The 14,578-nt window shown below is 34.8% G+C and overlaps 1 protein-coding gene across 5 annotated transcripts in view; it reads left to right on the top strand.

The window, feature by feature from the left end:
- Strn3 (striatin 3) overlaps positions 1–14,578 on the top strand; it is a 71,221-nt gene that overhangs the window by 9,486 nt on the left and 47,157 nt on the right. For all 5 annotated transcript variants that reach the window (XM_010633554.3, XM_019208873.2, XM_010633555.3 and 2 more), the window contains exons 2-5: positions 6,083–6,186; positions 6,611–6,684; positions 10,289–10,370; positions 13,245–13,418. In XM_010633554.3, coding sequence (XP_010631856.1) covers positions 6,158–6,186; positions 6,611–6,684; positions 10,289–10,370; positions 13,245–13,418 — 359 coding nt within the window. In that variant the 5' untranslated portion in view covers positions 6,083–6,157. The remainder of the gene's footprint in view (positions 1–6,082; positions 6,187–6,610; positions 6,685–10,288; positions 10,371–13,244; positions 13,419–14,578) is intronic.

Genomic DNA, 14,578 nt, shown 5'->3' with positions numbered 1-14,578 from the left:
TGACAGGGTCTCACTATGTATGTGAGACTGACCTGGAACTCACTATGTAGCCCAGGCTGGTCTCCAACTCACAGCGATCCTCCTGCCTCAGCCTCCTGAGTGCTGAGATTACAGGCGTGCGCCACCATGCCCAGCTAAGGCACAAATTCTTTAAAAAAAATATGAGTAGAGGAGAATTGGTTAGGGTCAAGTAAGTTTGTTTATGTTGGGCAGCAAAACTGTGTCTTAATAGGGCTGGGGATATAATAGCTTAAGGATAAAGTGCTTGCCTTTAATGCATGAGGCCCTAGAAAGAAACAGCAGTCTTAAGAACATAATTCTGCCTTCCAGCAAGAAGTTTTTCTCACTGATAAAATAGTATAGAAGCAATCATATTTTATGATGGTACATTAATCTTTCATGTAGTCAACATTCTCATCATTAGCTTCACTCCCAGGAATTAACTTGTCAGTAGTAAAAGCAAAAGATGAAGGTATTCTAAAAAATTTATATCCTACCATATTCTAAAATGAATTTTATTCTCTCTTCAAAGGTACATAATAAATTAGAAGTAGCAAAGTCTATATATTCTTAGCTTAGATATAATTTGGATTCTTAGCTACCTTGCTAGAAAATAGAATGGTTAGGGAAAGAGGGAAGCGGATTGTCACTTCTCAGTACCATAACATGTATAGCAAGCATCATTAAGAGAATAGGAAAACTCTTCACGTTGGTAGAATGCTGTAAGTCTAGAATTCTGATAGAAATGGTTCTTTGTAGCTGGGGGATGTGATTATATTACTGTGCAGATCTGAATTGGTGCTATAACACCATGGCTGGTGGCTTTTGCAATATTTCAGAATTTTTATGAATTTGTATATAATGTTGTTTATAACATTTAAGACATGGATGAGGATGTGTTAAGTGGTAGAGTGCTTGCCTGGCTTACACAAGTCACTGAGTTCTATCCCTAGCATCATAAAACACCAACAGCAAAAAAAAGATGGTCAAGATTTTGGAAAACATAATTTTAGAAAGTACCATTAAAATGGTTGTTTCATATGTTAAAGGGAAAGTGGGCTTATCCATGGCCTAATGCCTTCAAATGTCAGATGAATGAGAATTTATACAGTTAAAAGTTGATAATTGAGGACAGGCCTAAGGCACGTACACATCTGTAATCCCAGCTACTCTGGAGGCTGAGGCAGGAGGCTTCATAAAGCTCAGGGCCTGGTTTAACAGTTTAGTGAGATTATGCTCAAAGCAGGATGTAAGCGGTGCAGTCTGTAAAGAGTTAACCCCACAATTGGCTTGTTTTGAGAAGTAAGTGCAGCCAAGGTCAGAGTAACTTGCACCCAAATTCGATTCCCACGACTAAAACCTTAATTAGAAGGACAAGGTTCTCATTACAACCCTATATTTTGTCCTGTTCCTAATTTGAGAATGCTTTATCTTTTCCTTTATAAGCCTTGCCTGCTTCACTTAATGTGTCTGTAGCAACTGCATGCACACTCATGTAACCCCTTTAACCTGATAGCAGTGGCTTGGGTTGGCCTGGGCCTTTGCTGGTTGCTCAGCCTTGGCTGTCCTGGCTCCTCATTTCTCAGTTTCTTTTATTCTGTCTTTGAGTCTTTCTTCAGCTCTGAGTGTTGTATACTGGGCAGGAGACTGGAACCTGCTGCAGAGGTCTCTAACAAAAGACAGGGGAGATAGCTCAGTGGTAGAGCACCCCTGCATTCAGTACCAGTCCCACCCGTGCCATTGACAATCAGCTTTAAATGACTATTGACATGTTAAAATGACATTGAGATATGATGGTTCTTCTTTTATAATTTACTAAACCTTGTTTTAGTCCGCATTATAGCAAGAAAAGGTAAAAATAAGACCTATTTCCTTTTTGGATGTCTTTAGTATTTTCTTCAGTTTCTCTCTTCTCTGAAATTCTCATCAATTAAATTGAAAAGTATTTAATGAAAAATGTTACAAGCTTTTGCAAGCATGGCTTTAGTTTATCCATTCTCCGTGAAAAGACAGAAATTGTGTATGCACTCTTACGTGGGGACTGACTGTTTATATTGCCAGATGATTGATTATGCAAAGGTTTTTTTTGTTCTGTGTAAACATTGAAGTACAGAGTGGTGTGTGTGTTTGTGTGTTTAGTGGGAGGCATCATAATCCAGGACTTGATAAAGTTATATCACAAACTTGTGATTAAAAAATGCATAATACTGGCACAGAAACAGATAGGAGGATCAGTGGAACAGAATAGAGAGGAAGCAGAAACAACCCCAAGCACATTCAACTATTTGACCTTAGACAAAGGAGTCAAAAACATACACTGGAAGAATACACGGTGTTGACAAAACTGACTATGCAAATGCAGAAGATTGAATCTAGAGCAGTATCTTGCACCATGTACTAACCTGAAATCAAAATGGACCAAAGAACTAAATGTTAAAATAGAAACACAGCCTGCTGGAAGACAAAATAGGTAAAACTTTTGAAGTCATAGGGATAGGCAAGGACTTTGTGTGGAACTCTGGTTGCATGGGAAACAGTACTGAGAATCAACAAATAAAATCTTATCAAACTAAAAAGCTTCTGCACAGCAAAAGAAACACAGTGAAAGGACAATCTACAGAATGGGGAAAAAGTTCTGCCAGCCATTCTTCAGATAGGGGACAAATATTTAGAATATATAAAGAACTCAAAAAATTAGAACTCTCCCAAAATAAAAGACCCAGTCAAAAAATGCACAACTAAAATGAATAGATACTTCACAGAAGTAGTAATACAAATGGCCAATAAATTTATGAGGAGAGGCTCAAGCTCACTGGCCATTAGAGAAACGAACATTGAAAAAAAAAACCACCTGAAATTCAATCTTAATCCAGAAAGAATGATTATAATCAAGAAATCAAATAATAATAATGCTGGAGAAGTTGTGGAGGAAAAGGAACTCTTCTTTGCTGCAGGAAATGTAACCTAAATCAGCCACTATGAAAATCAGTGTGGAGACTCCTCAAAAAAGTAAAACTGGAAACTCCATTTGATCCAGCTGTCACCCTTCTAGATATTTTCCCAAAAGAGTTAAAAGAGTCTATGTTGATCATGCTTACCCATGTTTTTAGCAGCACAGTTCATAATAGCTACATCTTGGAAGTAGCCTATTATGTCCATCAATACAGTTGGACAAAGAAAATGTATTTATACACAATGCAGAATTGACTGCCATAGAGAAAAAATAAACTGAAGTTATTTGTAGGAAAATGGATACATCTTGAGACGAGACTATAACGTAAAGTGAAATAAATTAGACACACAGACTTAAATATTGCATAATTTCTCTTAAATGAGAAAGCTGAAGAACAAATGAAGAGCACATTAAAAGCTAGTAGGAGAGGGCTGGGGATTTGGCTCATTGCCTGCTGTGCAAGAGCAAGGACCCGAGTTTGATCCATGGTACCAAAAAAAAGAAAAGATAGTAGGAAGAAATGTGGAGGATGGGGATGGAAGAAGATAAATGAATTAAGATGTGTTGTACATGTACTAACTCTACACAAGGAGTATAAATATGTTGCATACATGCACAAAAGAAAAGCAATCAAGGGATGGGGAATAGGATGGAAAAAAGGAATTAAGATATATTATGTACATTTATCAATTCTACATAAGAAATGTAAACATAAATGTACTATAAACATGTACTAATAAAAAATGAAAAAACTAAGCCCCTTGGTGATTCTGTATGTGATTATTTTTGGTAGTAGTTTTGTGCAAAAATACGAGTGTAACCTTTCTGCCTTAAAAGTGAACCTTGCTTAATTCCAAATATTTAAGTGCTTTGAATTCATATGTTTGAGTTCACCTACCATAATTTTATTTGACCACTAAGGGAAGAATGCTTAACATTTCCTGAGAACCTAATATTTTAAATAGTACCATTATCAGTTTGTTATTAATTGCTGTAACCTGAATTTGCCTTTAACTTGCTCCTAAATTTAAAGTATTTAAAAATTTCTTTTTTAAATTTCTTGAACGTTAAAAGTTTGCTCCTTAATGCCGTTGATATTTCTAAATATTTCTCAGCTCTTCAGTAAGTGCTAAAGAATGTTTTAAAATCATTAAACAAAACTCACTTATATCTGGTTTTAGCTTTTGGCTAAATAATTTCAGAAAAAGCTTGTAATAGAACAAATGTAACTATTTTAGGCAAGATAGTGTTATTTTCAAAGCAAACTGCAATCATGTGAACCAAGTTAAGGTTGATAGGTGTTAAATCAGTCTTCAGAGTTTTGCACGGATGACCTCTAGTGGTCTTACAGCTAAAAAATCATCTGTTGTCAAATATCAATAGCAAGTAATTCTCATATGATAATTATGTTCTAATTGTTGAATAAATTCAGATATTTAAAACATTGTCCCAAATGAACACTTTACCTGCATTTAAAGGTAAAGGTAAGCTAGCCATGGTGGCACATACCTGTCTGTAATCCCAGTACCTCAAGAAATTTAGGAAGATTACAGGTTTCAATCTAGCCTGGACTACATAATGAGATCCTGCCTCAGAACTGAAGGATCATGAAAATAGCAAAAAAAGATTTGTTGCCAGCTGAAATTGGATATAGCAAACAAGTTAATACCTACTTTCATATTTTCAGATCAGAGTAATTAAAAGAATTAAATTTAACTTAGTTGGGCAGATTAAAGATGAAATTTTTGGTGCCCCAGAAAGTCCTTGCTGAGGATTAGCTCAGTGGTGCAGCTCTACCTTGCATGTGGTGAGTACATTCCTCAGTTCTGCATACCCAGGGCCTATGTATTCTAGACAAGTGCTTAGCCACTGGTTCAGCTTCCTAGCCCAAGTCTGTCCTTAACTGAAGCAGCGTCACATTCCGTTGTAGAACCTTTTTTTCCTCTTAACAAAAAGACCCAAGTATTTGACCGTTTTTTCTTTTTTTCGACCTTATTTCCATAATAAAAATACACTTGTTTTCTTTTTTGGTACCTGGGATTGAACTCAGGACCTTGTGCTTGTGAGGCAGACCATGGCACCACTGAGCTAAATCCCTAGCCCATGAAAAATAAACTTAAAAAAAATTTTTTTTTTGGTACCAGGGATCAAATTTAGGACCTTGGGCTTCCAAAGCAGGCACGGTGCCCCTGAGTTATATCCCTGGCCCAAAAATACACTACTTTTTAAATCAACAACTGAGTGAAGCTTTTTTTAACCTTTTAAAATTATGAAATATAATTTATGGACAGAAAAATGCTTGGAACATAATAGGTCACTTTGGATAATACATTTTAACAATACTGTCTTGAAATTTATGGATATGGGATACGTTTATGTTTTCTTTAATCTTTCTCAGCAGTGTTTTATGTTTCATTATTACAAGTCTTTCACATTCTTGGACAATTTACATTTTTTTTTTTTTGGTACCAGGGATTGAACTTGGGTCCTTGCACTTATGAAGCAGGCATCTGAACCACTGAGCTACATCCCCAGCCCTCTCAGACAATTTAATTCTTAAATAGTTTATCTTTTTTTATGCTTTTGTAAGTGGAATTGTCACCTGCAAACAACATAAAACATTCTGAATCATTTCTTTTTGTGACTCAAATCTCAGTACTTTGTGACTTTTATGTTAGGAATTGGGTGCAGGTGTGTGTGTGTGTGTGTGTGTGTGTGTGTGTGCGTGCGCGTGCGTGCATGCATGCATGCAGTGACAGCAATCTAACCCAAGCCTTCACACATTCTGTAGTAGGTGCGACACTTGTGTGTATAAAAGCTTACTTTGGGTCTGGGATTTAGCTCAGTGGTGCCACCACCTGTCTTGCAAGCGCAAGGTCCCAAGTTCGATCCCCTACCAAATAGAAAAGTTTCCTTTGAAGATTGTGTAATTATTAAATAGTAATATTAGGGACCTTAAAGGATTATAACAAATAGGTAATTTATGATTGTATTTATGTTATCTGACAAAATATTGAATTTTAAATTTTGTGATCATGAGTCAAAGTACAAAAGCTTATCTTTTTTTTTTGTAGTTACCTATGTGCATGCTTAAAGAAAAATGAAATAAATGCATATTTATGTTTTTAGGCACGGATAGCATTTTTACAAGGAGAAAGAAAAGGTCAAGAGAATTTGAAGAAGGATTTAGTAAGAAGAATAAAGATGTTAGAGTATGCATTAAAACAAGAAAGGTATGTGTGCCTTATTTCCTTACATGAATAAAATAAAGCAGGAAAAAATTATGTGGATTTATTTGGCTGATTTAGCATTTTGTTTTCTTTTATAGCACATTGTTCTTGGCAACTACATTTCATACATTTGTTAGTTGTTTGGGTTTGGTTGGATTTTTTTTTTTTTTTGAGTCAAGGTCTCACTGTGTAGTTCAGATTGTCCTTGAACTCACTATGTAGCCTAGGTTGAACTTGAACTAATGATGATCCTCTTGCCTCAGCCTTCTGAGTGCTGGAATTACAGGTGTGAAACACCACACCCCGCTGCAAATAAAGTTTAAAGAAGACATTAGTATTATGTTTTGTTATTGGAGTATAGCAATAGTCATTTAACTTTAGAAAAGGAATTAGTTATTCTTTTATTAATTTATTATTAAAATTTCAGGGCAAAATACCACAAATTAAAGTATGGCACAGAACTCAACCAAGGTGACTTGAAAATGCCAACCTTTGAATCAGGTAAATTTGATTCTTCTGTTACCTTTTTTAAGCTCATTCTTATATAACAGACTTGTTTGCTTTTTCCTTTTGCTTTGATAGCATTGGATAGATGATTTACTATATAAACTATCTAAAATTCGGAGAAAATATTAAGTGTGGGTAAAAATCAGTAGCTGCATCTGCATCCTAATCCTGAGGTTGCCATTCTGTTTCTCCTGCATTGAAACCTGTGCAAAAATAGGGTGCATTTTTGGTAGTAATTATAACTGGATAGCACTAAAGATTTTGGTCCTAAGATACTGGAAATTTGATTAGATTTGGAAAGTATAGAGGCAGCCAAATAAGTGTAAAAGAGAAGCAAAACATTAGCACCAGTTGGCTCAGCTCTTACTAGTGGGTGCCAACATGGTGTCAGATGAATATAATTACGTAGCAAAGAGAGAGGTTTGGATGTAGGAAAGAGCCAACAGTTTAATGTTAATTTTAGGACTCCATGTAATTAGAATTTGAGAAGTTTGGGAGAATAAACATTTTGATTTACTTTATGCAAGATTTGGGAATATTGTGAGCAATTTCTTATTTTTCAGTATATTAGTTACATGTTTTTGATAAAGTACTCAAATTGAAACCTGTGCTGATCTTGGATGCTGGCTACTAAGGCAAAAAACATGCACTTGGAAGGCATGTGGTGGAACCACTGAGCCAAATCCCTGGCCAAGTTTTTGTTCTTATGTAGTTGTTTCTGTACTTAAACTAAAAGCATGTATGATAGGAAAGCTAGGGTAAGAATTTTTTTTACCTAGGTATTACAGTGAAATTTAAAAATCAAATTGTTTTTTAGCTTAATATTAGGTATCTAGGAAACCACTTAAATTTTTAAAAATCTTTTTCACTTTCACTTTTATCAGTAGACCCATTTATTACATGTTTAAGTTGTCATATAAATAAAGTCAAGATCAAGATAGGGTGACATGTGTTTTCTTTAGTCAGGCTTTTCAGTGGTTATGGAGGCTCATTCTGATGCTAGGAAATAATACCATGATCTCCTCCTTGGAAAAGCAAGCATAAATGATAGAAAAATTGAAGGCCTATATATTCTGAGCCATGTGTATTATGACAGTCATATTACAGTTAGAGGTAGTTCATGGTTTCACCAGAAACTTGATGAATTCATAGATTTCAAACATTTTCTTTCCAATATAACTAGTACATTCACAAAATAAGCAGGCTTTAAAACTGAAGGGCTATCCCTAATGCATAATCGTTGTTCCTGGGGTAGAAGCTAAGCCAGAGTCAGAATTGACTACATGATCTCAGTGCAGTAGTTTATATAAAGTAAGACATTAGCAGGTAAATCTCTCCTGCCCACTACTAAAATTGTAGTAATACAACTCTTTTGTCTGTATAAACTTAAATTGAATAAAATAAATCAGTGTTCCGTTTACAGGAGGCACAACGTATCATTTAAAGTTAAAATCTGAAAATGAGAACATCCTGCATTAAATGGATAAATATATTGCGATGTATTAGCATAGTGGAATATTGTTTAGTAACAAAAATGAACAAACTACAGACACAGTCTCATTGTGTAATCCAGCATGGCTTTGAACTCCTAGCAATCCTCCTGCCTCAGCTTCCTAAATGTGTGAACCACACCACCTGGCTGATACAGTGGATACTTTTTTTAGAGTAACTTGTGACTGGAAGAAGGGATAAGGCTTTTAGTGGTGCTGATTTTTTTTTCCTTTATCTAGGTGCTGCTTTCTTGGCATGTTAAAAAATTTTTTCATTAAGTTGTAGATTTATGATATACTTCAACAATATCCCTTGCAACTGTTTATAATAATAAAAGAACAGAAATTAATTTCATCATTAAAGGATTGGTTAAATTATATATGTGTACACTTTCATTAGAATATTATGTAATATTGGTGATGTGTGTCTGTAGTCCCAGTTACTTGAGTGGCTGAGGCAGGAAGATTGATTGTGTTCTGGAGTTTGAGGCTAGCCTGAGAAACATAGGAGGCCCCTATCAAAAAATGAACAACAAAAAAAATGATGGAAGGGCAGGGAAGAGAAGGATGAAATAAGGCAAGGAGTGAATAAACTGTCTTTTATTGTTTTTTTTCTTTGTTTATTTTTTGGTGGTGCTGGGGATTGAACCCAGGGCCTCTCACATGGGAGGCAGGTGCTTGGCTGCTGAGATACAACCCCCAATCTAGTGTGATCATTTTAAAATGATGTTAATCTGTGTTGGCATAAACTGTTCAAGATGACATTAAATGACAGAAGCAAATTATAGTGCAGTACACACACACTGGCTTTTTTTTTTTTTCCATCAATGGAAGTTAGATTGGTCATGTATGTACTTATGGAAAATACAAACTCAAATACTAAGAGTAGTTGTTAACTTTTGGTGATAGTGATATTTTTTAAAAAGGTATTTTCTTGTATAGTAGTTATGTTATTTAAAAATAAAAATCTTGCAGAAAGGGAAGCAGAGGGACTATTAGAATGAGATCATTATTTTTAGAATTGTTTGTATTTGTGGGAAGAATGAGATGATGCTAATAATGAGATTGTTAGCATGAGACAAGTAATGCTTGGGGAGGATATTTGAATTACTACAAATAGATATTAAGTGACTGAGGAGTGTAGGAGCCTGATAACTAGGCATCATTCTGACAGTTTTCAATGTTGAGTGGAGATTAATCTTCCAAGCCCCTCTCATTATTTTTATTTTAATAATGAGAATTTATGGAAAATATTTATATAATATTAGTGTCAAAAGTAGTTTTAAATTTTACTCCAAGGATACTTGTTGAGAGCCTAACTTACTGAAATTACACTGTTTATTAAACTACGTGTGTGTGTGTGTGTGTGTGCGCGCGCGTGCTTGAACCCGGGGCCTTGTGCCACCTCAGTCATACAGGGCTGTCTGTGTGTGTGTGTCTCATTAGTGGAGTGCTATCGTGGCATGCATGAGGTCCTGGAGTCAATTCCTAGCAGTTTAAAAGTAATGAATAACAATAAAGAGAAAAATGCGTGCAGTTTGTTTCCTGAGATTGTTTCCTGAGAATAAAACTTGGGTCTTTAATAAACTTGTTTTCTGGCTTAACTTTTAGTTTTAAAAATGAAATTGATTAGAAAAGGTTTTATAAGTTCTATATCTACTATTTATTTTTGAGACAGGTTCTCACTGTGTAGTTCAGGCAGCCTTTAAACTTCTGTGTGCCTCTGGCTGGCCTTGAACTGGCAGTGATCCATCTGCCTCAGCCCTAAGTACTGGAATTACAAGTGTGTGCTGTACGCTTGATTTGAGTGTTAATTTTAAGTAGCTTATATAATAACACCTTTTTAATTGATGCAGTAGCGTTCAAGTAGTAAAATACTAATTCTAAAAACATTTTATGATGAAGCACAGTTGGATTTTTCCCAGTTTTCCCAATTTTTTAAATGAGTTAGGAAGTACCTAAGTGATTCTAAATAGTCTTTTATTTTTTCCTGTCCTTTATAAAATGTTTTAAGTATGTTTTGTGGGAGTTTATCCCTAAGAAAACTTTGGCAATGTTTTCAAGAATTGAAATAATATATGTTAAACTTTTTTTCCCTTAATTTTTAGAAGAAACCAAAGACACAGAGGCTACCACAGCACCTCAGAATAGCCAGTTAACGTGGAAGCAAGGCAGACAGCTGTTAAGACAGTGAGTAATGGTTTTATTTGCCGCTTTCTTTAAGGAGCTAGGTATGAAAGTACCCTGATTTTAAAATATCATTTAATTGTAGTGAGCCAGTGTATATAATCTTCACATTGGTACTCTTTTTTGCTTTGTGTAGATAGTTGGCTCTTTCTAAGTTTATTTTCTCCAAGTTTTAGATGATGATGATTTCCTACTGTCAGGTAGAATATTTAAGACTCAGTAATTTGAAGGCCAGAACAGTAACAGTATAGACCCCTTGAACCTTGTCACTATAAAACTCATAGATTTGATTTGTCTCTTATGTGTTGTGACTGACTGGTTGAGGAAAGGAATTCATCTGAAATTTTTCAGAAATGTCTTGCGAATCTTTTTTAGTTGAATTTTGTAGAAACTTGAAAAGTTTGAATTCTTTTCTGTTAGAAGTACTTTGGCAAATTGGTTGGTTCTATGTGCTTGTGTTTTTACTTAAATCTTGAAACATTGGTGCTTTCATTCTACTGTTACTCTGGGTAATTTACAGTTACGCAGCCTTCTCAATTCTGTACGTATTTACCTTCATTAACCCCACAAAGTGTGGTCAGACTGTCAGAACTACTGTACCGCTGGAATATTCTGTGAACTCAGTAGTCATCAGGTATCCCACTTCTCTCATACCAGATACCATTTTATTTGCCCTCTGGCCTTTCCTTGATATCTATTTCATTTCCCTTTTTCATCTTCTACGTATAGGTGGTTTTGTTTTCTTTTGTTAGTGGTCCTAGGGATTGAACCCAAGGCCTTGCATATGCTAGGGAATGTGTCTTGCTACTGAGCTACAGTCTCAGTCCTTTTAAAATTTTATTTTGAAACAGTCTTACTAAGTTGTCTGGGATAGCCTCAAATTTGTGATCATCCTACATTACCTCCCCTAGTAGTTGGGATTTATTTCTGTTTCCTAAGTTCTTCATTAGAACCCTTGACCCATTGTACTTTTCTAGTATAGGAGGTTTGATGCTGCCTACTTTATCACCATTTTATTACACCTTCCTGTAAAACTCTAGCTCTGATTTCTTCTTTCTGCTTCTATTTCTGATTAACTCTTGGATCAAAAATATAGAATTGTGAGTGATATTATCTGTTCATGGATTCCTGTTCAAATGTTGCAGAGAACTGTTTTTGTTGTTGTTGTTTTTCTCTCATAACCCTGGTCACCTCCTGTTTCTGCTGTTCTCAGTGGATATTCTTAACTTTTACCACAGCTCAGCCCATTCCCTTTTACTTTTATTAAAATACCTCTGTTTCTGCTTCACTGTACCCAGTGAGAATACCTTTAATTTTTTACTCTTTCTATAAATTTATTTTTTTATTCATTACCTCAGTTTCCAAACTCTTTACTATAAAAGTGACAGAAACATGAACAACAGATTTTTGGTTGGAAGTTTTCAAGGTGACCAATAGAATTGAAGGAAATGTTCAACAATAACCTCTTGAGAAGGTGGGTACTTTGAGGACCTATCAGAGACTGAAAAGACCTAGGAAGTGTTCTTATTCTCTGGCTTTTTACCCTTTGGTGTCAGCTGTATTCTGTTTTGTTGACAACTTCTTTTTTTCCGTACAGTAACCATCTGGCCCTCTGAAAAGGGTTAGAATTGGCCCAACTTGATCAAATAATGACACATAGTCAGTAATTTTTACCTAGATTAAGATCTTGGGAATTCATTCAAAATAGAGTCAGGGGTGAGGGAATGGTTACCTCCAAAAGAGGATTGTATGTTTTAGAGGAGCAGAGACAATTGTAGAGAAATCAGTTGCATAGTATTTCTCTTATAAATGCCTAATCACATTGCTTGGATTTATAATCTGTCTCTGCTCAGCCTTTTCTTTCCATTTGGCTTTATATTCTAATGTGAGGATGGTTTATCTCCAATCTTCCTTGTTCATTTCTTTGCTGTTGAGTCTGTTTTCTATTTCAATTCTGAAGCTATCCTTCATTTTAGCATCCTTCAATAGCCTCTTAAATACTTTGTTACATAAAGTCATTCACACTTCATAATATGTCATGATCTGGTGCCGTTCTTTTCGATGTCATCCTGAGCCATAGGTTAAGTAACCTGGTTTAGATGAAAGTTTGAAAACCACAGAAATAGAGGAATGTTGTGGAGTCTTAAGATACTAGAGGAATTACTCTGTTCAGTGATCACTGATTAAGAATCCCCAATTTAGCATGTTACTGTTTTCAGTTCTACTTAATCTTTACCATGCCTTATACATTAAAAAAATTTATACACATACATACATGGACACATACCTTCACACATATTTATACATATCTATACCTTCACACATATTTATACATATCTCATTAACTCTTCAAAGCTTTTTAAAGCACTTAAGGTATTTGGATTTCAAAATGATGGGCCTTACTGTTAGCCATACTATATGCCATGATGGCAAAAGCTTTAGAGCTTTTCTTTTGTTTGTTTGGTTTGGTGGTTTGTGTTTTGTGTTTTGTGTTGTTTTAAGAAAGGGTCTCACTATGTAGTTCAGTCTGAATTTGAACTCACCGTGTAGCCCAAGCTATCCTCAATTTACAGCAATTCTGCTTCAACTTCTCCTGAGTGTTGGGATTACAGGTGTGTGCCACCACACCTGGCTTTAGAGCTTTCAGTGATAACAGTCCACTGCAGCACACATGCCATAGGTTTGCCACCACTGCATATTTAAATTTTGTTTTGTAATTGGTTTTGTTTTCTTAAAAATGGAACTGTTCAGTAGAGAAGAAAGACAGGAAGAATATAATTTATTAGGATTCTGGGTTTAAAGAAAAATCCTTTCATACGGTTTTAAGTCTGGCAGGTGTTAACGTGAAATTTCGTACTTTTAATTTTCTCTTTATAGGTATCTTCAGGAAGTAGGTTACACAGATACAATATTAGATGTGCGGTCTCAGCGGGTAAGGTCATTACTTGGACTGTCTAATTCAGAACCAAATGGATCAGTAGAAACAAAGAATTTAGAGCAAATTCTGAATGGTGGTGAATCTTCTAAGCAAAAAGGACAAGAAATCAAAAGGTATGAGTTATCCCAACAACGAATGTAACTGTACTGTATCCCTAAAATGTACCAATAAACTCAATAAAATTAAAAAAAAAAATATGAGTTACACTTATGGGTAAACATTGTTTAAATAATGGATATAAATTTCCTTCTTGTCACTAGTATTAACATCTTTAAAGCAGAATTCAGATTTAAAGATCCCCCCTCCACCTCTAAATGTCACTGTGAGCAAATCCATTTTGCATTTAGGTGTTTTTAAGTTTATTTTTGGGTGCCAAGAGAACAGCTCTAGTTCTGAAATAGGTACAAAATTAAAATGAAAATTGAAATTAATTTCATGTACTTCTAAAGTATTTTAACATCCGGTATTTTAGTTTCTGTTAGAGTATTTTTAATAAATTGTGTTACTCTACCTTTAGAATGAACAGTGGGTGTTTAGAAACAAGGCTTTATATGAGATTTGGACTCAGGAAGCTACTAGATATACTTTTTAAAAAAACATCTTTGAGATACAGTATATAATTCATATACCATGAAATTCACACATTGAAGCAATATGATTTAATGTATTTTTAGAACACGGAGAATTTTTCAGCTATTACCATAATCTATGTTGAGAACATCATCATCCTAAAAAGCCTTATATCTGTTTAGCAGGCTCTTGCCATTCTTCCAGACCCCAACTGTGGGCAACCTACTAGTCTGTTTTTGTTTCGTTTGTTTGCTTTTTTTTATTGGTACATTTTAGTCTTACTTTCTATTTCTTTATAATTTGGGTATTCTGGATATTTCATATAAGTGGTCTTTTGTGAATGGCTTCTTTCACTTAGCATATTTTGAAGGTTTATTAATGCTATAGCATGTATCAGTACTTCATTTTATTTATCAAAACTACTCCATTCTCTGGATGATATACCACATTTTGTTTTTTTTATTGGTACATTTTAGTCTTACTTTCTATTTCTTTATAATTTGGGTATTCTGGATATTTCATATAAGTGGTCTTTTGTGAATGGCTTCTTTCACTTAGCATATTTTGAAGGTTTATTAATGCTATAGCATGTATCAGTACTTCATTTTATTTATCAAAACTACTCCATTCTCTGGATGATATACCACATTTTGTATATATATGTGTGTGTGTGTGTGTGTGTGTGTGTATATTTTTTTTTTTT

This window comes from Fukomys damarensis, unplaced genomic scaffold, assembly GCF_012274545.1.
Source record: "Fukomys damarensis isolate Sample0158 unplaced genomic scaffold, DMR_v1.0_HiC HiC_scaffold_17, whole genome shotgun sequence".
Classification (NCBI taxonomy): domain Eukaryota; kingdom Metazoa; phylum Chordata; class Mammalia; order Rodentia; family Bathyergidae; genus Fukomys; species Fukomys damarensis.
The sequence above is the reverse complement of the archived record's forward strand: the minus strand, read 5'-3'. Positions and strand labels throughout refer to the sequence as shown.